Source organism: Cavia porcellus, unplaced genomic scaffold (genome assembly GCF_034190915.1).
Source record: "Cavia porcellus strain 051 isolate PalLab524CR breed Dunkin Hartley unplaced genomic scaffold, mCavPor4.1 scaffold_6, whole genome shotgun sequence".
In the NCBI taxonomy this organism is placed as follows: domain Eukaryota; kingdom Metazoa; phylum Chordata; class Mammalia; order Rodentia; family Caviidae; genus Cavia; species Cavia porcellus.
The window spans coordinates 48,540,257-48,564,455 of NW_026947489.1; the positions used below are offsets into that span (position 1 = coordinate 48,540,257).

General features: G+C 45.4%; 1 protein-coding gene across 2 annotated transcripts in view; it reads left to right on the forward strand.

Moving 5' to 3' along the window:
• Positions 1 to 24,199, forward strand: part of Tmem178b (transmembrane protein 178B) — a 398,102-nt gene that overhangs the window by 318,691 nt on the left and 55,212 nt on the right. For both annotated transcript variants that reach the window (XM_023567511.2, XM_063250614.1), the window contains exon 3: positions 2,401 to 2,538. In XM_023567511.2, the coding sequence (XP_023423279.1) occupies positions 2,401 to 2,538 (138 nt within the window). The remainder of the gene's footprint in view (positions 1 to 2,400; positions 2,539 to 24,199) is intronic.

Below are 24,199 nucleotides of genomic sequence, written 5' to 3' on the forward strand. Positions count from 1 at the left end.
TTGTGCCTCTGTGGGATAGGGGTGGGAGCAGGTCCTCAGTGTACAAGATGTACGAGACCAAGTTCAAGTCCTGCCTGTAGCAGAGACACTCAGTGGAATTGTGTGTCTTAGCTGCTTTCAGAGGGGACAAGATTCTCTGGCTCCCACTGGAAACTCACCTGTACCAAAAAGGGAAGGGCCCCGGAAGGAATATGCTAACCTTGACCTCCTAGTACCTCCTGCAGTGGAGCATGTGAACCTTCCAAAGAGAAATTTTCTTATGCTGGAAATCAGTGCTTTTCTAGCCTTTTCTGGCCTTCAAGATGGTGGGGAGAAAAGAAGCATTGAATGCAAAAAGGATCCCATTTCCAGGAATCAATTCAGATGGGCTCACGTGTCCTCTGGGGCCTTTCCCCTTGAAGCAGCGCAGTCACATTCACTCAAGTCTCTTGTGGTGAAGAAAGAAGGGATCCAAGACAGGGCTGGTGGCAATGAGCATATCTGGGAAGAAGAGAGGGACATGATACCCATGAGTGGTTCAATAAAAGCGGGACTGGCCCGTGGGCAGGAATAGCCCCTCCTCCTCTCCCTCACTGCAAGCTGGCTGTGGCTGATGGCTCAGGAAGCTTGGCTGGGGTATTAACATTGTGATTAGAGGATGCTTTTGACAGAACTTCATCTGACTCATTAGGTGACATGAGCAATCAACACAGAGCTGCATGGTAATTAGGCATCCTGGGCTGTTTGCAGAAGTAATTGTAAAGAGCTTTACTTCTACCTGGCCCAGGAAGACATTGCTAGGAAAAGCCAGGTAGGGCAGAGTCCTGCTGGGCAGTTCCCCAACTCACTAAGCATTGATACTTCTGTGACTCTGGCTGTCTGTTTCTGCACCAGAGGGGTGGGTTGGCCACTGTCCCCCATTCTTTTGTGACCCTCCCCACCTGCCTGCCCACTTCCTCCCTGGATTGACTGTCTGATGGTCCAGCTCAGTATAAAGAAACCAGATCCCTAGACAGAAGGGCTCCAGCCACACTGTTCCAAGGTCTTTTGCTGGCTCTATGTGATCTCCACTAGAGGTAGCTAGGGTGAGAGAGGAACAGGGGCCCGGCCCATTTGTTTTCAAGGCATTCAGACCCCTAGGCATTCCCTGCAGGAAGCCCAGGCATTTCTTTCTCTGGGATGAGATGAGATTATCCAGACAGCACCCTGGGTGTGCTCACATGGGATGGTGATACCCTTTTTTCCACTTCACTCATCACCCCTGCTTAGAGAGAAGAGCTGCCCCAGGTGTCCTCCAGTGTGCTCAGCCAAATCCTTTCTGAACTCCAGGGGAGCCAGATCTTGGGGAAAAGGCTAGAGAAATGCATTTGCTCCATTTGAAGCCCTGCTGGGAGGCTGGGTCTGGTTCTTGGGCTCCAGGTGGTATAGGTGGGTGACAGGAAGCTGCAGGTGGCACTGGGGCAGATGGAGGGAGTGGCCAGAGTGATAGTGGCAGGGTGCTCCTAACAAGAAGGCTGTTTTGAGGGAATGGGAGTGGGAGGAAAGGGAAGGAGAGCACACAGGAAGATGACCCAGCCTGGAAAAGCCTGTGTGAGCAGCTCTGGTAGCCTCCTCCAGACACAGGACTGCAAGGGCCAACGAGGAAGTGGACTAAGCAAGATGCTGAGTGGCCAGCTGAGCCCAGACAGCTACTCTGACCTCTCTCTTCTGCTAAAAATACTGCCCTTCCAGGCATCCCTCTTTCTCCTCAAGCCACTGCAGGCTTTGTTTGTTGGGTTCTGAGCAGGGGAGCACAGAAAGCCCCAGCCAGCCTTTCTCTCACAGGTGACTGTGAAGAGCCCACCAGATCCTGGGAGAAAGGAGGCTGCTGTGGGGCAGGTGCAGCCTGATTGCTGAGACCCTGCTCTGTTTCTATAGCCTGTTCCCTGGCTCTCTCTGCTCTGAGAGTCTGGCTACTGCTGGGGTTGGCTGGGCCAGCCTGGGTTCCTGTTCTACTGCTTACTAGTTGTGTGGCTTTTAGCAAGTTGCTCCATTTTGCATGGAGGTATAAAGACAGCACCTGTCCCCCAAGGATGACACAGGTGCATGGGTAAAGACAGCACCTGTCCCCCAAGGATGACACAGATGCATGGGGAAGACAGCACTTATCTGGAACATGTGAGGTATACAAGCAATGACAAAAGCATTATGATGAACTCTTCCTATTCTTAGCAACTCTACTGTCCTGGCATTCTGTGCACAAGAGGACAGAGTGGCAGGAGTCCTCAGCACAGGACACTTGGTGGCAGGAGACTGTCTGGAAAAGACAGGTTGCCTTCCTGCCCCTGTGGTACCCTGCCCACAGCCCCCCCCCCAAGGCTAGGTGCATGGACCCTGAATCCCAGTCTCTGATGCTCACTGCTACCACCTGCTTCCCCACAGACTTGCGCAGAATGACGGCTGGCTTCATGGGCATGGCAGTGGCCATCATCCTCTTCGGCTGGATCATTGGTGTGCTGGGTTGCTGCTGGGACCGAGGCCTTATGCAGTATGTGGCGGGACTTCTCTTCCTCATGGGAGGTAAGGCCAAAAGCTCAGGGATGGGAGTGGGTGGAAAGGACCTGGTTACTGGAGCTCTGGGAGAGTGGAAAGAAGACAAGGCAGATGGGAAGATAGGATGTGGTCCTCATCCTCTGGGATCTGACTGCCTAGTACGGAAGAAAAACTCTAGGGAGAGGCAGTACTTGTACTGTGGCAGCTGGACATCTCACACCTGGAAGGCAATGAACCCAGGAGGTGCTGGGATATTTACATACCTGGCCCCTGGGGCAAGGATGGAGGTGCTTCCTGGGCAGCAAGGGCCCTCTCCAAAGGCCTGTGCCCACTCTCTGCTTACAGCTCCTCCCATCACTGCCTCATTTAAAATAAGACACTGGAGAGGTAAGTCTAGACTCTCTCTTATTTCTGTCTCACTTAGTCTATTATTATGGTGGACATGGTGCCTACCCAGTGGCCTTAAAAAGAAATGCACATAGGAGCACCATGTAGCTGCGTGGCATAGGTTCCAGCCCAATAAAGGGGAAAGTCCCTCCATCTGCTGTATTTCTTCTTTGCCATCAGAGCTAGAATATACTTTGTGGTTTCAATCCAGAGCTGCAGGTTTGGATGCTCAGGGAAAGGCAGAGGGATGACTCTGCCTTTGTGGAACTTGATAGGCTGGGAATGGGGCTTGGACAGAGAGAATCAGGCATACTTATGGAGAGAAGGGAAATGACTGCTTGATATAGGAACAAATGATAGTTGGGCTTTCAGCACCTGAGTAAGTGTCAGGTCCCTTTGGTGAACAGCTAGACGCTGGGTTTCCAAGCAGAGGTAGAGGTGGAGGTGTGGGCCATGCTGGCTCTTTGTACAGATCAGGCTAGGGAAAGAGGAAGTTTGGCCCTCTCCAAGCACGGAGAGATCCCTGGGGCCCAGGGAACTCTGACTGGGGGAGGAGATCTTTGTAGGATTGATTTGGGGCCTGAAGGGCCTGTGTTTCCTTGAAGCACATCTTTCCCCTTGGAAAGCAGGGACTTTCCAAGGAGCTATCAAACGCTCTGCCATCAGGATCCAGAGGGCCCATGTCAGAGCTGCCTCTGCTGGGTTTATACCTGCATATAGGGCAGAGATTGGGGGTTGGAAGGCATAAGGTAGCTCTTCATAGCTTTTCCCACACCCTTCTTATCTCCTACAGAGATGGAGGTGATGCTCACCTCTGTGCAACAGTCCTTTCAGCAAAGTGCAGTCCGTCTAGCCCACCATTCCCATGCTATTTTAGCAGTGGAATTGTTTTTGTTTTCCCCTCTGTAAGGCAACCTTTATTTGAACCCCAAAATGTGCAAAGATAAAAGGGGCATGGCTCTATTCAGATTAAGGTTTCTCTGAGTTGCCTTTAGAAGCACAAGGAAAGCTGTAGCAGACGGGCTTTCCTGTGGCTCTGGAGAGATCTCCCAGGAGTTGGAGAAAAGCTGAACAAACAAACCCGGGCTGAACAGGAATCCAGGAGCCCTGGGGGCTGACTTGCTTTCATCTCCATCCTTTTCCTGGCATTTGCGGCTCCTAGGCAGCTGTGCCACTCTCTGTGCCTTCCATTCGGGCATGCATAAGGCTCAGGTCCTGCCCAGGTGCTAAGCCCAGGAGTGTTCGATTTTTTGAGAGCTTCCTTCCTTTCTTGCTGCTTCAGCCAGCTGGCAAATGCGAAGCCAGCATAGTGTAGGCTGGCTTATGTTCCCCATACTCCACATGTCAGACAGTACAGAGGCTAGAGCTGAGTGACAGTGGCTAGGCCAACAGCTATGACTGCTGGGAGGTCATCGGGTCATCTCCCACTCACCTGAAACCTTGGGTGGGTGAGAGCCCTACCCATACTACTGAGACACCTCCTTGAAGCTGGGTCTCTGGACCAGTTGGCTGGAAACCCTGGGCTAAGAGAGGAGCCTGCAACCTCCACCCAGGCTAAAAGAACAACTTTGTTTTCTGCTTGCCCAGGTAGTGGTCCTTGCCTGTTGCCCACGACAGCCACTGGAGGGATTTTATAGAAAAAGTGACGCTATCTTCATTCCCACCCTACCACCAGTGAGCCAGGTATCTAGGGTGATCCTCACACTCAAACAGAGCCAAGAACTAGTGAAGGAGTAGAACTTTAGAGTTCTTTCCAGTTTCAATGTGCTAGGGAACCAGGGTCCAACTGATTGGTCAAGGCCTCTCCTGATTTTTTAACCAGACCTATTATGACCGTGTCCAAGCCTTATGCACAAAGAAATAGAGCAGAGTTGATGGACCTCCATGTTGTTGGGAAGGCCTATCCAAGCCCTACTTTCCAGGGCATCCAAATAAATTTGCTTTTCTTGGACATGCACTGTTGTTTTTGTTTCTGTTTTTTTTTTTTTTAAATGGTAAAGCCACAGCCTGTGATAAAGCATTAGTATGACAATAGGTTTTGGGCAAGTTGCTGTTCCAGGACCTGTGCTATCTGTGGCACCATCCCAGCTGGAGGGAATCTATGTCATTTAGTCGCATAGCCCTCTCCTCCACCCTGGAGCTTTGCTGTTTTTGTCCCTAGGTGAAATGATGTCCTCCTGAAAGAGGCTGAGAAGGAAGTAGTGTCCATACATCCATGGGTACCAACTAGGGGAGGCACCAACAGAAGGGGCTGAAGATCAAAGGCCTCTGCTGTTGATGCCTGGAGTGTGTTTTCAATTTTTTGCAAAATGAAGCTTCAGGGATTTGAAAGATACTCTTTTCTCAAATCTGAGTCTGTTCTCACTGGGCTGGACACAGCCTCTGGCATCCACAAGTCCAGCTGCCAGTTGCTGACCCTGGAGGTTGATTTCATTAGGAACGAGGAGGGAACAGACTTGGGAGCAGGCTGTGCATTCCCCAGCCATGCTTAGCTGTGAGAGCCAAACTGAGAGTTCAGGTTCCACAGAAGCAAGGCTCTGACCTGTGGAAGTCTGTATGTTAAGGACCCACCTTTCCCAGAACCTGGCCTGTTCCTACCCCCCAGAGTTAGTCTATGTTTGACTTAGTAAAGAACTTGGAGAATCAGCCACTCATGACAACCTCACAGTGACATGACAACCAGACACAGTGAAACCATTGCTCACAGTTGCAGATATTTCCTGAAAAATGGGACTTATTAAAAAAAAGGATGTAGGGGCTGGGGATTTAGCTCAGCGGCATAAGTGCCTGCCTTGCAAGCAGGCAGTCGTGAGTTCGATCCCTGGTACCAATGAAAAGGAAAAAGACAAAAAAAAAATTATTAAAAAAAAAAAAAGGATGCACAGTCTGAGTATTCAAGCAGGTTGGGGTCTCAGGTGTCTTCAACTAACCATAGACATGTGTCCAAGGGGTTAGAGCAGCTGCAAGTGAGACAGGCAGGAGGAGACCAATAGCAGTAGTGTCAAGAGCTGTCCAGGCCTGAGTATGGTAGCCAGGTGGAAAAAAGAACGAAAGGGATACATTTGGAGTCAGGAGTCCAAAGATGGAATCACAGGTGACTTTAGGTGAAACTACCAGGACCAGAATAAACGTAGAAGAATTCTTTTTAAAAGTATTTTTCTCTGTTCCCATATGAAGGATGATAAGCAGCACAGGCCCTTCTGTGTTCCAGATTTAACTATATGTGGGTTAAAGAGAGGACATCTTTCACTCTGTGAAATAACTGGCAGCAAATTGTTTAATTAGTGCTCAATGCAGAGGAAGCAATTGATGAAGCCGGATGGCTTTTTGCGCAGGAGGCTGGTGGAGGGGGTGGGGGATCCAGTTTCTCTTTCAGAAAGGCCTCCAGGGAAGATCTAGCTCAGACAGGCGGAGCACCATTTGGGTTCCAGCAACTGTCCTGATGAGTCATCAGTGATTCGCAGAAGCTCAAGAACAGAGTGACACAGGGAAAGACTGCATGCCGATGGAGCATGTGAATACCACAGCCCCTTGTGATTCCCTCCCGGGGTACACTTAATGGACATAGTCAGATCTACAGGTAATCCTAAACCTCCAGTCCCTGCCACCCCATCTAGAACCCTCCTGCAATCTTCCAACATTTGCTGCAAGTATTCCTACCCTGAGCCAGATCTAAGGTTCCACCATCTTTTATGTGGCTGATGCTGGAACTTCCTGTCTGACTGTCCTGACCCCATTCCAACCACCCTGTATCAGCCCTGCATAGAGCAGTTAGCACAGTGTTCTAAAATCATCACAAATCAGATATATCACTTACTGCTGTCAGTGGTCTGACAGTTTGCAGTTGAACTGGAAATAAAATCCAATATCCTTATGCTTTTTTAGACACCCTCTATAATCTGGCTGATCTGGCCCCTCTCACCCTTTTTTTCTTCCTTCCCCTGCAACCACACTAATTAAACAACTGGTTACTAGTTATTTCACAGGGTGTAAATGCTGTCTCTTTAATCCAGCAATAGTTACGTATGAAACAGAAAAGTGCTCATGCCAGCTAGCATCCTGGCTGCCATCCTGTCTTGGACTCCCAAACTTTTACTGTAAGGCCCTGGGCCTGGCTGATCCCTTGACCCATAGAGCTTTTCCCACAATATGTTTTGGATTCAGATTTCCACTCAAAGATTCCCTTCTGAGAAACACCTTCCACCACTCAGTCTAATGATACCGAGGTACTTTCACACTTTGTCTTGAACACACTCACTCTGTTCCGAAATGTTTACATTTGGCTTTGTTTTGTACTTTTTTTTTTTTAGCAGCTTAAAGCAACAAACATTAATTATCCCATGAGTCCAATGGTTCAGAATTCCAGCACATTTTAACTGGGTTCTCCCAGAACTATGAAGAAAGCTATGATTTGGTCTGGGGTCTCCATCAAGCCTGAGGTCCTTTCCCAAGATTGCCATGTTGTTGGTAAGATTCTTTTTTTTTTTTTTTTTTTTGGCCTTTTTCATTTTTATCGGTACCAGGGATCGAACTCACGACTGCCTGCTTGCAAGGCAGGTGCTTATGCCACTGAGCTAAATCCCCAGCCCCGGTAAGATTCATTTCTATGTAGAGCCTATGAAAGCTATTACACAAGGCCAGCTTTGGCCCCTGGACACTCTTTTTTAAGTTTTTTATTTAAAAAAATTTATTTTTAGAACAGTTTTAGATTTAAAGAAAAACAGAGCAAATAGTTAATATGTTAGCCTCTGTCCTTGCATAGTTTCTGTTTTTATTAACATGCTACGCACAGAGGACATTATTTGTGACAATTAACACATGAATTTGATTCATTGTTCTTACCTCACATGCCTACTTCATCCAGAGTCCTTTGGTTTTATCTGGGGTCCTTTTGTGTCCTCGGGTACCATCCGGATACCACACTGCATTCAATTCTCTTGTCTTCTGGGCGCCTCTTGGCTGTGACAGCTTCTCAGACTTGCTTTGTTTTTGATGACATTGGCAGATTTAAAGAGTACCAGTTAGGCATATTGGAGAATGCTCCTCTGTTGGTTTTCCTCTGATACTTTATCTCATGATTAGACTGGCTTATGAATTGGGAGCAGGAAATCACAGAGGTAAAGTACTATTTTTACCACATCATCTCAGCATGATTTATGACTGTGGATGTTGCCCTGGTCACCTGGCACAAGTAGTGTTTGTCATATTTCTCCACTGTAAAATTATTCTTTTTTCCCTATTTCTATCCTGTAGTCTTTGGAAGAAAGTCACTGTGTGGATCCTTTGTTGCTTTAGTTACTCTAGCTTTGGCCATTGGGAGCTGTTTGCTGGCCCCGTGCCCCTTTGACATACCCCCATTTGTTTCTCCATGTTTTCTCTCTGTTTTCTTCTTTTGCTTCTGAGTCTCATTGTGTGTATTTTCTGATCCACCCCTAGAATCAACTGTTCGTCCAAGGATGCCCTTTTCTGTTTGAGGAAGGGTATTAGAAACCAAGATCTAGGCATTAGATGTCTGTAATGTTTCTAATGCTCTGTATTTGTCTATTTTCTCTGGGGCTGCATGAAAATGTGAGCTCCATGACCTCGAGAGCCTTGTTTGCCTCTGTGAAGGGTGCCTCCATCTGAGTGTCTCCTGTGCTGGAAACTCATATATACTCCTGGTAAATATTTGCAGAGCGAATGTGTTGGAAAAGTGAATTAGGTGCAACAAACATAAAGTGTTTTGGCTATCTTCTCTGTAGAGCAACAATTCTTCAAAAAGTTCCCTATCTTATCTATTGTTCTTGTTCTAATCATCTCCCTTCTGTGGGCTTCTTTATTTTCTCTTTATCTTTATTTGAGCAGTCTTAGGTTCTGTTGGCTTCTGTTATAAAGTATCTCAAATTCCTTTTGGAAGTACAGTGCGGATTATATGTGAATTCATGAAACGCGTCCTGTCATTAACCTGGATTCATAGACTATTAGAAATGGAATAGACTTTAGGCATTGTCTATGTAGGCCTCCCTGTGTTTGACATAGAATCATTACATCGGATTGTCCTAGGTCCCTAGCTAGCAGTGGCAAGACTGCCTTCTTTCCATTTCTTCCCTTCTCAGAGCAAGTGAAAGAGATGGTGGCCAGACCAGAGGGCACGAGTGGTAATGGAAAAAGGAAATCATTAAATTTCTCTTCCTACCACCTGTGATCAGTGTGACCTTTTGTACCTCCCAGCCAGTCATGGAGAATGAAGAGAATGCTCTAAGGAAGCTCAAGCCATTAAGCTTGAGTGATTGCGGTGATTTGTAAACCAATGACATCAAGTGTCAGGCATCTATAGCTGATTCTCCTACTTGTCAGAGTGCAGATCAGCCATGCATTGAACCCCTTTTTTGAGAGACAATGACCTTAATAAAAGACCCAGCAACTTTGAAAACTTATAAACCTAAAAGAAAAGTCCAAGCTGATGGTGGTTTGCCTTGAGCACTGTTCCATTTGGGCAGTAATTTTAGCAATCCTTATAGAGTCAAATGATGCGCACGTTCCCCATCTGTCTTTGCCTCTCAGTCTCTCTCAACTGCCTTTGTTAGCTCTGTCTCTACAGTGGTAGCTTGGTTCAGGAACTGAATTCTTTCTATGATTCTGGTCACAAACTAAATTGGACAAGAACTGAACCAGATTCAATGGTTAGGTTTCATGTTGACTGGTAGAGTTTTCTGGTGCAATAAAGAAGCAAAAAGTAAAAAAAGAAAAGAACAGGTATTGAGGACGTGGAAAGGAGTACACAACCCATGGTGGTTGGGCTATCTCCTTCAACTGGATACAGAGAGGCAGAGATTATACGACCTCTAATTGGAAGTGGTGCATGAGGTGGGCATTGATGATGCGTGAGGAACTGATTAGAATTTTCTTTGCATGCAAACAGGAAGGGGAGTTGGATTTAGGGCTGAAGAAGAAGGAAGAAGTGGTAAGCATTCCCGCTTTGGCCTTCTGCCATGTTAGACCACTGCCATAATTGTACAGTAATTTATATTAGGGCAAGAACCTTTCATTGACCTTTTGGGGAAATTTGATTCAGTTCTTATCCAATTCAGCTTGTGACCAGAATTGTAGAAAGAATTAGGCTTATAAATTGAGGCACCACTGTACTTAGAAACATATAATGTCAAGGAATAGTAAAGTTTAAACTTCAGCTTCTAGGTCGTGGCTTCATAACTTACAGGTCAGAGAAGAAGGACAAGGTGCAGAGAATTATCATATTAGATATTCTCTGGAGGGGAAATAAATTCAATAAGCCAATGACTTACCAAAATGTAAATCTCATAATAAATAGGGGTATGTATTACCTAAGTAAAGTTCACTTTAATAGGCAAAGAAGTATCTGCAATCTTATTGTGATCAATCAAGGGTGATGCTAGCATAAAACCTACCCACAGACCCCACTAACCTGCTTTTATAGCTTCATGTGAGACTTCACTAGAATGTTACAACTTGTCTCTAGACATTTTGTGCTACAGTCTTTTAAAACCTTCAGCAGAAATTCACAAACCACTGTTATATCCTGGAACAGGTCTTGCCCCTTGAAAAGTACATTTTAAAATAGTTAGTATTTCATAATTATATTCATAATAATTCCTGGAGAGAATTAAATCATGTTAGTAGAACATGGAGAGACACGCCGGGAGGATTGGGAAGTAATATCCTGATTTACCTCATGTACAGCCAGTGCCCAGGACTGACCACTGCAGGAATCCAGGAGCCAGGGGGATTTCATTTCCACTGAGAGTAGGAACAGATCCAAAGAGATTACACCTTGTGGGCTTCAGAAGAGAACAGTGAGCAGTCTTAGCCCTTCACACTCAAATGTGGTCAGTGAAGGTCACGTTAGACAAACCTGCCTACTGATTATTCAATGAAGTCACAGTGCTACTCGTTTGCCAGAGCAGAGTGAGTACTTTGCCATTAAATTCCCGGATGAAATGCCGAGACAGAGCAGATCCTGGAAGGAGATGGGAAGGAAGGCGGCTGGTGAAGTCCAGCCAGGAGAGCTAGTGTGGGAAGCTAACCCCATCTCTTAGGTGCTCCTGGACCCAGTTGTCCATGGGCTGCTTGCCACCTAACGTGGGATCAGTCTTTGTTCAGGAAGCACAACCACCCAATTCAAAGAGAGGACTGTAGTTTCTTTCATGGAGATCTAGTCCTGGATCAAAGGAGCTGTGGACTAGTCATGTGAATTGGAACTTTCCTTATCTGCCTTTTATGCTTTGCTTCAATTTTTTCATCTATTAAAAGAGGCTAATAATAGTATCTGATTCAAGCGTAGCTGTGAGAATTATAGAGTTAACCTATGTGAAGGGCTTACAACAATGCCAGCATTGTTCGCATTAAATTTTTAGATATTATTATTTTAGTTGCTGAGATTTTGTTTTAAAATAACTCTCTCCAGTTACACTGTGCTCTGAGCAGCTTCATGAAATCTCTACAAACCACATGAACACCCCGCATGTCACAGCAATAAGAAACACAAAGCCTTATACCAATAACATCTTTCTTACTGGTCACCACCCTGCTTACACATTCGTTTGTGCTTTTGTTCATTCAGTATATTCTATGAAGCCGAGACCATTGGCCTGGGATAGAGTTGGGAATAAATAGGATGAAGTGCTCAGAAAGCTTATGTTTTGGTTGGAAAGACAGGCACAAAACAAGTACCATAAATACATGAGACATGTTAGGTGATCAAAACTGGAGGAAAAGAGTGATGGAGGCATTAACATGGGTGGAGGAGGCCATGGAAGGTCTCTCAGGAGTGCAGTAAGGTCTTGCGTGAAGGGAAGGCGTGAGGGATGAAGGGGTGGGGGGTGGATCATTCTTTGCAGAAAGAACCTAGGATGTGCCAGGGACCTGGGATGGGAGTGAGCTGTTGATTCAGAACAATTGAGCAAGAGGACAGCTGTGACAGGTGAGATGTCTAGATGATACCAAGCAGGAGAGTAGGTCATAAAGGGCTTTGACAGCCATGCTCAAGAGCTTGCTTGGTTGAGGGGATCAGTTCCCATTCTTCCCTGTCATTCATCTGCTTCACAAATGGCCCTGGAGTTCTCTGGGTGATATGCAATATTGTGTGATTTTCGAGTGGGAGGAGCACTGGGTCCATCCCTGCAGTGGCCAGGTCAGTGTTGGGGTGCTGTAATACTCTCCAGAGGTGCAGCAATGCTGTGCACTCATTAGCATCTCTCTGCTTCAAGCAGAACAGGCTACAGTTTGAATGACTCAGTGTGAAATGAAAATCTAGGATCCCTTCTCAAACATTAAGAGTTTGGAGGGGCCATGGCAGAGTGTGTCAGCACAGGGGCAGCCCCACCAGCATGCAGCCAGCTCAACCCCCAACATCCAGCATGCCACAGCCTGTTGTTTAGGAGACCTTAAGAAATCACATCAGTTCTCTAATCTGCTTATGGCTCCTTTCCTCCCTGACTATGGCCAAGTGTAGTATCTTGATAACTAATCTCTGTGTGCCCCTTATGTACAAGGCTGATTCCCCTAATATTGGGAGTACAACCCATGAAGAAGAGGAAGCTGAATGTATTGCTCATGTAGTTGGGGAGAACTACACCTCCAGAAATTTGGTGAAGTCTCCTGGGAGGAGCTAGGACAAGAATTTACTGAGAATTGGAAGTTTGGTTTGGTGCCATTATTTCAAAGCAGAATCTAACTGAGATTGGGTATGCACAATGCATACAAGGACTGGGTAAGAAACCAAGATTGATGGGAATGGTCAGGTGAGAATTTAGAGGCGAAGGGCTCAGAGGATCTCAGGACAACCTGCTTTCTGTGAATGCTTTTGGTGGGAGAGTTGATGGATCTTTTGGAAGCTCATAGAATGAATAATTTACCCATTTAGTGGGCAACACAGTCTCTGAAGCTGAAGAGCAAAGTCATATCCATGAAGAGCCTGGATGGCGAGGTCTGCTCTTTGTTCTCAGTGTCCAGCCAAGGGAGGGGCAGGGTTTTAGTTCTTGTTCTCTTGTGGAGTGGATGATTTTCTCTTGGCCTGGTGCCTGCCTGGATGGTCTGCTGTACCAGCATAGATGTGCCAGTTGTATCTGAATTATTGAGCTGGGACCCTGACACCCAAAGGCCTGCTTCTTTCAATACCAGCGAGTCCATGCCTTTCCTGGGGTAGGACTAAAACCATTCCCTTTGCTTCCACACAGTGGACTGTCTACAAACAAGTGTGGCTGGGGAAAGGCTGTTGGGAGACTCTCGCTTCTGTGGGGAGGTTGTTGAGGAGGAACAGTTTCTCTGTCGCCATTCTAGGGGAAACAAAGCCCCAGAATACCATGGTGACTGTACAGTGCTTGGTTACCATGGAAACAGATAATTTCTAAGCTGTTTCAAAAGCCTCCTTCTTTAGTCTCTTCTGGGATGTTCTTATAGGGGCGTACAAGTTTCAAAGAAAAGAAATTTTTAGGCAAGCTCTGGCCCTTGAAGCCAGTCACAAATCATAGAAAAATCCTGGCTCCTAGAATCAGTGGAGGCCCCTCCTGTGAGGCTGAAAAGCTGCTTCCAGGAAATGATTAAGAGGATGGAACAAGTGTAGATGAGGGTAAATTTTCTCTTTCTGGTCTGCTGAGTATGGGAGTGGTGAGGATAGAGGCTAGGGGAGGACATAAGGGTGAGGGACAGGTGAAAGGTGATCAAAAACAGGCAGACCCAGGTAACAGGGTTTTTTGATTTCTAGTGCTTTTTGTCACCCCTAGTACTTGGACTGAGTCACTGTTAGTGGGCAGGTTGGATGATGCAAATGGAAGTTAGGGCCCCCAACTCCTTATGGGTACCAGAGACTTGAGAACTGGCCCAGACCAGAATGCCAAGGAGCATGACCCAAGAGCAGCCGTTGCAATGGTCAGCCAGGCACACCCTGGGTCCAGGGCAGCATCTCTGCACCTCATTTTGGATGAGGTGGGTGGAGCCTTGCAAGCCTCGTCTACCCAGCCCTTCACTCTGTACAGGGGCTAAGGGCCCAAGGGAGAGGAGTTCTTGGGAGACTTAATAGCCTTACTTTGGAGAGGGTTTGCCACCATGGCCCTGGGTTATGAACGGATTCTGTTCTGATGGACATCTTTCTTCATCCTAAAAGAACTCAGACTGCTGGATAGATGGGGAATGGTTTGCATTTCTTATCATATCTAGACTAATTGGAGAAGGAGGATCCTGCCCTGATTTCAAATATACCTCCCTGTGATTGAACACTGTCTCATACCATGTGTCTGGACTTGGGCTTTGAAAAATGCACGTATCCTAAATACAGATGTCCAACACACAGCTGTGAAAAGGCAAGCCTAGCCTCACTTGAGTGAATTATTCAAGCCTTCCCACTGGTTATTTGTTAAGTGGACAATCAGCTGTGAAGTATCTACTAAGTCCTGAAGTTCTGAGAAAGATAAAAGAAAACCACTCCTGGCCTGTTGCTCCTAGTTTTAGAGAAGAGTCAGACAACTAGATCAATTAGTGTAGTAAATTAACTGTTTTCCTTTATGACTGATAACTTTAAGTGCAAACTATGAAGAAAAAAGAACTCTGTGTCTTTTAGAAGAAAAGAAGACACCGTTTACCCACTCATCATTCTTGGGGAAGGAAGACACTTTGAAGGAAGGATAAGAACTCATTTGGCCTCCAGCCTCCTTTGGAGGCAGACTGAAGAGGCAGAGAGGGAAGAAGATAAACAGAGCATCTTCACTTGGTCAGGGGGAGACACTGTTCAAATGCTCTTTCTTTCCACCCTAGCACCCCTGAAATGGAAGGTATTGCCATCCTCACTTTGTAGTTAAGAACTAGACCCAGAGAACCGTGAAACTAGCTTAGAGACAGGCAGTGGAGTAAGTGATTTTCACACCAATCCCTGCTCTTCCTTCTGTGTCCCTGGGACGTGTGGAAGAAAAGATGCTGGGGGCAGACACATGAGATGAGGAGAGAACCCTGAGGACTTAACGAGCAGGGCAGACACATGCTGCTGATTACCTGCTCCATCCATCAGCCATAGGGGTCCTCCTCCACTCCCAGCAGCCAGGAGCATGTAGGTATGTACTTGCGGTGGAAAGGAAAGAAGGATTAGAGTGCAAAGAGGGAGTCACTTCTACCAGCAGTGTGTTACTGACCACATCAAGTCCAGATGCAGTAAGAGTCATTAGAGGTCAAACTCGGGGTCAAAGCTCTTTGAATTTAGGCAAACCCCTTGCATACGACCTGTAACATCCGAAAGCCTTGCAGATATGTTGTGAGGTGTAAATTAGCTGATGTGTAAAATGCTTAGAACCACGCCTGACATGCAGTGAGCACTAACTCTTACCTACTTTGCAGCACCTAGCACTTGCTAAGAGCTCAAGCACCTTGCCAAAAAGCACATGGTTTCTGGAAGCTAAAATTCAAACTGAAATCTACTGACTCTGAAGTCTTGGTTTTGAATTCTCATGCAACGCTCTGACCCCAACAATGATTAATTTATTGGCATAATTATGATCCTCAAACAACACCTGACCTGGTAGAATACGAGATGACCCCACACATCTGCCTTGATCATGGCAGATGAACGGTGTTGCTTTTGAGGAGAAAGGAGATCAATTCTGTTGATGGAATGTTTCTTAGAGAAATAGGAAAATGAATCTCTTGCTAAGGGCCTTATCTATTCATATATTCTGAGACAAAAGGCAAAGCTTGAGGCTCATAAGGAAAAAGAATAATCCTTGCTTATTGCTGCTATGGTTTCACTCCCAGCCCCTTCATCTCTTGTGGTGAGGTCTCTGTCCTCACCATGTCAGAGGTGCTAAGCTGGTTTCTCGGAGATGCGCGTACTCCTCTCTGCCCCAGGCGCCACAGGTCCTTGAACCTCCTCATCCTGCCCTAGGATTCACCTATTCCTGTGTTTCCTGAAGCTCTCTTATCTTCTGCCACAACACGCTCGTGTTTTTCTTGCTTTTCTCTGTGTCTTTTCTGTTTTATTTGCTTATGGCTCTTCACTTTTGATAACCCCTTGTGAACAACAGCCCCTCTCACAGTGATAATGATCTCAGAGTTCAAGCCCTTGTGTAGAGCACGTGTTCAGAGCTCTAGCCTCATGTTTGCTAATTGTTTGCTTGACAGCTCTACCCTTCTAGAATCTCAAACATGCCTTTTACCAGACCTTTTTTTCCCCCTGTCTACATTATACATGTGCTTTATCTTTACCTGGTTTTCAGAAGGCACCCAATAAATGTCAGCTCCTGTGTTTTCCTTTCCCCCACGTACAAGCTTCTTTTCTTGATGTCCTGGATCAGTCTGTCACCTGTGTCATTCTTCACCCTTCCATTTGAGCCTCACCTTTCCATCGATTGTCAACTTCTCCCAGTGCTCCCATTGCATGGTTGTTTGTGACCCATTCACCAAGTCCCATCCCTCCACTCCTTGAGCTGTGTCCAGGCCCCCATGAAGCCTGCAGTACTTTGGGAGTCTTGTAGTCCTTAGTGGCAACCTCTGTCCTACCATTCAGCTGCCTCTGAGCCTGTGTTTTCTCCGCTGTAAAATTGAGATTGTGCTTCCTGCCCTGTGGGGTTGTTGTGCAGATGAAATAAGCAGCTAGCAGAGAATAAGTGTTCCATAAATGTTTATTTCCATGCTTTCTACTAAATTCATCCTTTATAGCACACTGCTTTTCTAAAATACACTAATTGCTGTGTCATTTCTCTGATGAAAAATTTTCTGTGGCTCCCTGATGGTTAGAGAATAAAACCTAATGTGTCCCCAGCCTGGAGTTTTGTGTCAGTCAGTGTCTTGTGTCAAGTGTTCAGCCCATGTCTTGTGCTCCACGCAGCTGGACAACTCACCTCTGCCTGCTCTGGCCTCCCCCATCTTTCTGTTGAAGCCCTGTGCCTCCCTCAAGGTTCAACATACAGCTTCAGTTGTCCAGAAACTTTTGATTATCTTAAGTAAATCTGGACTCTCCTGTGAACTCTGCCCTTGTACCATTTTGGTGGCACTTGCCTCATTGTATCCTGCAGCACAGATTTCAGGTCATTTCCTGTCTCCCCTCTCGATCAAAATTTCCATGGTGGCATGGGGTCCTTTCTTGTTAGTTATTCCAATTGTCATTTTGTGTTCTTTATTTTAAGCCTTAATATGGTTTGCAGTAGTGTTCACTCACTTGATTTAGGATCTTTCTGCTAAAGTGACAGAAACTAAGGTCAGTACTTCCTTCAACAACATTTCAAGTATTTAAAGGCGACTCTATTGCACTTCTTAACCATCTCATTTACCAACTAAATTCATTTTGGTTGGTATTGAATATTAGGCACAGTACTAGCACATGGACACACAAAAACATGCATAAGTGAAGGGCACCCAGGCAAGTGGAGCTGGGGCAGTAGGTGTCTGTGGGGCAGAGAGGCAGATGCTGTGACAGAGGGATTGTGAGTGGGCTCGGGAGCTGGGGAGTTCTCTCTGCAGGTGAGTCAGGGAAAATCTCCTGGGGGTGAGGGTAGGGGCTTGCTGAAGATGGAGGTGTTGGGAGGGAGTAAATTGGCCCTGCAAGAGAAACTGCTCCTAGTCCTGGAGCTGACAAGTTTTCATAAACCAAGTCGATATTTCCATGTAACTGAAGTCTGCAGCAAATGAAACAAAAATTTCTTTTATCTTAAAAAAAGAAAAACAAGGAAAAATGCTTAAGTGCTTAAAATATAAGTCTAATGTGACATTGGAACCCACAGTGTGGGACCTGGTGAGGGGGAGAAATGCCAAAAACTGTGTTCTCCCTGTTGATGCCCTCACACAACCTAGGAGAGTCTTCTCAAAGGGCCTACTAGGTGCTCAGCTACGCTTTTCTTTAAAACAACAATTAAAGTGCTCTCTGTGGCTCAGCTCTTAGTGTTTCCAGGTAAGTTCCATGGAAATCACAGTTCCCGGAAGGCCCAGGGTCACAGCCTTTTATGGCCCTCATTAAAGGTCCATAAAATGGAAGCTTTTCTTCTCAGTTCAGGAGGATCCTAACCAAGGGGAATCTATATCCTGTTAAGGCCCTACTGCCTACAGGTGAAAGAGTGACTGTCCTTTCTCATTGGGTAGAGTGGTCAGGGAAGACCACACCTGTGGGGCCCAGCACACCTAACTCTTTTTCCTTTACTCACCCCTCTGTCTGGCCAACCTTTAGGTACAAGGCCCAGGACTAAGGGCTGGCCCCAGAAGGTCAGTTTGGGGGCCTAACTTGCTTTCTTTCTCTGGCCTGGCAGGATAGGCCATAGGGTAGGTATACCTGCTCTCCAGGCCCAAATATTCCCTCAGGAAAATCTTATAATGGAGGCATAGGGACTTGTATGGGGAGCCTGACCATGGCCACAGTTGCTGAACTAGTCTTATCAGTAATAAAGCGGATGTATTTCTCCTTGTCCACCACATCCTGTGATTCTTTTCTCGTTAGAGTTTGAAGTCAGAGGTGGGTGGAGAAAGAGGAATGAACAAGTATCATTCCTCAAGTGCCCAAGAGGAAAGGTGAACTAGAAGGGTCCAGCCCGTAAGCTGGGGAGGCTGAGGGTGCACAGGGTGCCTGGGACTGGCTGAGTTCATCCAGGCTCCTGCGGGCTCTTCTGACCAGCATTTGCTCTGTTGACTGGATTCTTTTCTGACCTGTTGGGTGGCTACAAAGATTCTCATTGAAAGGAATGTGGTGCTCTAATCTCGATTTCCTTTCTTAACTTCTGTATTCTTCTGCTCACAAAAACTATTGTTCCTCCAGAATAAGTCACCCGACTACGTGATATAAATGGTGAGTAAGGTTCGGGATCAGTTTCCCTAATTCTATGAAGAAGTCAGCAGCAAGATTTTATTTAAAAGGGCACCTCAAGCCTAGGGTCACATTTCCCAGCCTCTTCTGATGTCCCCAGCTAGGTGATAAATCTTATTTCAACATTGTTACATAGAGGGCCTTGTTGAGGAAAAAGAGAGCTTCTTGCTAACCTTGACTTTGGTCCATATGGAGAGGTGACATACATGTGCATGAAATAGCTATAATGAAAGACATCATAACAAATTGCTTGAATCTTGGCCCCAGGGCCTATAGCTGTGTGAGCTTAGAAATTGACATAACTGCTCTGTACCTCAGTTTCCTCATCAGAATCTCATAAGGTTGCTTGGAGGCTTAAAAAAACTAACATTTATAAGACACTTGGAACAATACCTATTGTATAAACATTATATAAACTGTTTTACCCAGTAAAGTTATGAATGTTTTCAGCAGCCCAGCAAAAAGGAGACAGCATGAAAAAAAGATCACATGGGTATAGGTTTCCCTCCCAAAGAAAGGCAAGGCCCAGTCTGACAAATGTGCCAGGCAGATGGAAACACAAACCAAGCCAGGTGGCAGGCTTGCCTGGTCTTCTGGCTACCACCCCAGCTACTTTCTCTACTGATTAACATGGCATTGGCTTGGATCAGATAGGGCAGATGCCAAAAATATTTCTTTCAGGAGCCAATTTCTTCCAGACACTTCAAAAGCTGGGTTCCCATCCTTCCATGTTTAAAATCAAGGCAATTTAGAGGAGAGCTCCTATGCACACTGATGTCAAATAATGACATCACCATCCCTTCTGTGCATGCCAACAGGTGAGAAGTGGCAACTTCTGCCCAGGTGGTTCATGTTAGACAAAATAAGTCACAGTCAATCCTACAAGTCACAGAATGATACCTTCTTATCCCATTCCTAGAGTTGTAGGGCCCCTGTAGTAAAAAGGAGGGACGTTATTCTTCTATGTTATGGTTGAGGGGATCATGGCCAAGAGAGATGAAGTGATTTTCCCACTTTATCAGTGTGCATGGGGCCAGAACAGTTTTCCTGATTCTCAGTAGAAAAGTCTTTTGCCTAAACACCCTCCCTGTAAGTTGCAGCTGTCCTTTCAGGAAGCTGGGATACCACATAAGGCCAGGCGAGCCTTATGACCACCAACACAGGGTTTCAAATGCAGTGCCAGACCTATGTGTGCTGGTCTTCATGCTGCTCTGGTTGGTGATGGTGTGGTGTGAAGTTTTCTGCAAAAGTCTTTTATGGTGTGATCATTAACGGTGACTGTAAATTTGACTACATTAAGAAATGCTTAGCAGATGACTGAAGCACACTTCTAGGTATGTCTGGGTGGGTTGTAGGGCTGTGATTTTGGGGTTTATATCTGGTTCTTTGTCCTTTTCTCCTTCTTGCTGTCTCCCTGCTCTGCTCCCCAGACACTAAGAGCTAAGTAGTTTGCTCTATCACACCCTCCACCATGATGTTCTTCCCCTGGAGCCAGATGACCATGGATCGAATCCTTTTAAAACATACACCAAATATATTTCTCCTCCTTTCTGCTGTGGATTTCTCCCAGCAATAGGAAAGCTAACTGAGACACACAGTACGTAGGAAGGTGAATGATGAGAGAAGCCAGAAAGCTGTAGGTGCAAGAGAAGGTCTGCAGGAGGCTTATGTGATTTCAAACATTATTCCTCTCCAAGAAATCCAGGCAAGATTGCCTTCTGCCCAAGAGGTTCTCACAGCTTGCTCTGTGAACCATTGTCATCTGCCAGACAGAGATGGAGGAAAGAGAAGCAGGGCAGGAAGATGGCAAGCTCTGAGAGGCTCTTGGAAGCCCGCTCATCACAGTTTGAGAATGTTCCTTTCTGCACAGCTGTAGGAGCCACTCTCAGTTTAGTTGAGAAGCCAGTTGGATCTCACTCTAAACTAAAAGCCCAGATGAATAAGAAGCTTCAAGATTCATGTGGAAAAATCGGAGATGCTGTACTCTTAATTAACTTCTTTACCAGACTCTCCATCCCAACCTACATAGACAGCTCAGAGCAGATCTCCCTCTCTGAAGCATAAGATACCTGTGGTCAGGTGGACAACGTAGAGCCAGCCAATGGCTGTTATCCTGAAGGAATTTAGTTGTATTTTTTCATTTGAACCAATAGAAGGAAATGAAATGGACAGTCTAGTTCTTACATGCTTGTGCAGGCAAATAGTTTGAGGCTCTACGGAAATGTCAAATATTTGCTTTGTCATATGCATTGAGATGTTCAGTAAGTTAATTTACCATGGTATTTCTATGTGAAATATGTAAAAATCTCAAAGTGACCCCAAGAGATGGAGAAGACACAGAAACAGCCTTAAGCGGCTAAGTCTGCATTGACCATTATGACTGCAGAATGGCATTTTCATAAAAAATAGTGGTGATGTTTTAACTAAAAAAGGAAAAGAAAGTATGTGGTGTACACTCAAGACAATGAAAATGCAACTCCATGTCATTTCAGATATAAATATGAGGTAGCCGCCCGGGCCAGCTCAGATTTCCAAGAGAAGCAGGATCAGATTCTCTGCAACAGCACTTCTAAAAGCCCCCAGCTTGGATATTTATTTTGAGATTCTTTGTAATACTGAAAAATCAGAAGCCATGCACACACTCATCTGTGGAGGCGTGCTGAATTTGGTACATACACACAGTGGAATATATGATTATGCAAATGTGTGTATAGATATAAAATGCTATCAAAAGCCCATTAAATGATCAAAGTCAGGTACAAAACAATATGATTTAGTAGGAAAAAAATTTATAAAAATGCATTAAAGTTTTTCTTTTAAAAAACCTAGCAGTATATACTTTTTAGCAGTGGATATCTAAGTTGGGAGAGATGGTGGAGAAAATACTGGCATCTATTCAGATCTTGTATGCATTCCTGAATGGATGTAACTTTTCCACAATAGCTCTTTCCTGGGGTCTGTGTGTGTGGAGGGGTGAGATGGGATCTTGCTGTGTAGCCCAAGCTGCCTTCAAACTCATGGTATCTTCCTGCCTCAGTCTCTCAAGTGCTGAAATTACAGGTGAACACCACCAAAGCTGGCCCTAGTAATTTTTATAATTCCAAAAAAATAATGAATTAAAAGTAAGATAATTGGTTTTTTTGAATATTGGAGACAGAGTCTCACTATGTATTTAAAGCTAGTCTTAAACTTGTTACCTGACCAGGCTGGCCTTGAGCTCAGCAGTCCTCCTACCTTAGCCTGCCAAGTGATGAGATTACAGGTTTCACTACCATACCTGGCAAGAAAATGAAGTTTTATTAAATGTCCACACTCATATTGTATAATGATTCCCAAGTATTCCTTTCAGGGCTGTGTTTTGGTCACTTTCTCTTTGCTGAGACAAAGCAGACAGTACTCACAAGTTAAAGCAGGAAAGGTTTATTTTTACTTGCAGTTTGTAGTCAGCTGGCTCCAAGGCAGGGTAGCATGGCAGAGGGACAAAGCAGAGGAGAAATAGCTCATAGCATGGCAGACTGGAAGAAGCAAATGCTTAAGGTAAGAGGGATGTATATGTGTGTGTGTGTGTATTTCTGAAAAATAAAAATGTTTCCTGAAATCTAAGGCACCAGTTCAAACATAAAGTACAAATAGGGACATGTGCATATGTGTGCACACATGTATGCACACATATGCACATATGCAGTGTATAAACAAGCACACAGAGATGCACAAACACCTTAGATATATATATCCTTCCATAGGCTTTACCTGCCAGCATCACACTCAGCTACAAACCCATCAGTAGACTAATCCAGTTGCACCCATGATCCAGTCACCTACCCAAAGCCCCATCCTTGAGTACATGAGGCTTTGGAGGGGCATCTAGGTGTAAGCCATAACAGGATGAGTCCTTTCACCCTTTCTAGTGGAGGCCCTGCTCCACTGATCATCTTTACGGACCCACAGTGTCGTCACGTAGCTCCCCAGTGCCCAACCTCTCAAAGCTCAAAGATGAATTTCTAGGAATGTCCAGGAACGCCTGTCTCTGGAGATAAATTTTGATATCCCTCCAAGTTCTGTGTTTCTGGTTCTGACAGAGACCCCAGGAGGATCAGTTTGGGGTGAGCATTTCCTCTGGTCTCTGTGGACAGCAGTTGCTCCCTAGGGCAGCATTTACCCTGGGACGAAGCTAGGTGAGAATAGAGCGGCTGGTGGAGATGAAAACAGGAACTGCATTTGTGTGTGTGTGTGTGTGTGTGTGCCCTTAAGGACAATTTTTCCAACCTCACTTAAAGCTTTCCATTTCTAATATTACACCTTACATATAGAAAGCAATTTTAACTTCTCCAAGCCTTTTCACATGTATTATTATCGCTCTTCAAAATAATCCTGCAGAGAGGACATTATTCTGATGCTGAATTTCTGCAAAATAAAATGCTTCCTGAAATCTAAGGTATCGCTTGAAATACAAAGTGGGTACAAATAGGCACATGTGCATGTGTGTACGTGCATGTATACACACAGAGATGCACACAAAAACACAGATGCACAAACACCTCAGGAGCCATTTCACAATTTAGGAGGAAGGCCGGGGAGCTGGAGGACCAGGCGTAGAGACCACTTCCTTCCCCTCCAGTGTCAAAGTTCGTATTTCACATAAAGACTCCATAACCTGAAGTCTCATTTCTTCAAGTGACATAGAAATGATGTCCAGCACTGTGTGTGGGACAAAAGAAGATACGTCTGCCAGTGCTAGTTCTTGAGAAAGTTGCAATCTAGCTGAACACAAACCAAAACAGAGGCAGGACCAGAGACATCCCCTATAGGTAATTGTTGGATTTCTTGTTTCAGGCCGAGTTTCGGGAAGTTTTCGGGATTCAAAATAAGTGAGGATTATCCTGAGCTGGGTACACCTGGGGTAGGCTTCTGAGAGACTTAGGTGGTATTGAAGTATAAAGGATAATTTACAGGACTGAATAGGGGATGGGAAGGTCACAGTCTAGTCAAGGTGACTGGACAATGATACTTTTACCTGAGGAGCTTGAAAAGACTCTGAGTTTTAGTTCAGAGGCCCAGGGTCACTGACTTGTGATCAAATCTAAACATGATATGAGTGGGACTGAGCATAGATACATAAATGAGAGAGATTGCATGGTGAAAAATTAAAACCACAAGATGCCCAGTAGCTGTTACTTCATGTGGCCATGTTTTGATGCCAGTTCTGGCTTTGGGCTGACCATCAGGTCTGGAAACGAATTCTTTTTTTTATCAGGTATTGCAATATAATGCTAGGAAGCCAATTATTATGTACCCACTTCTCGTATTCTCCGGGATTACTGTAAGAAAATACCAGATTGTGTGGCTTACACAACAGAAATTTATTTCTAGGTAGTTCTAGAGACTGCAAGTTCAAGTTTGAGGTGCAGCAAGCGGTTTCTCCACAGCTTCTTTTCTTTCACTTTTAGATGACCTTGCTCTTGTGCATTGTCCTATACAGTTGTTCTTTGCACAGGTTGTGGGTGAACCCTTGCC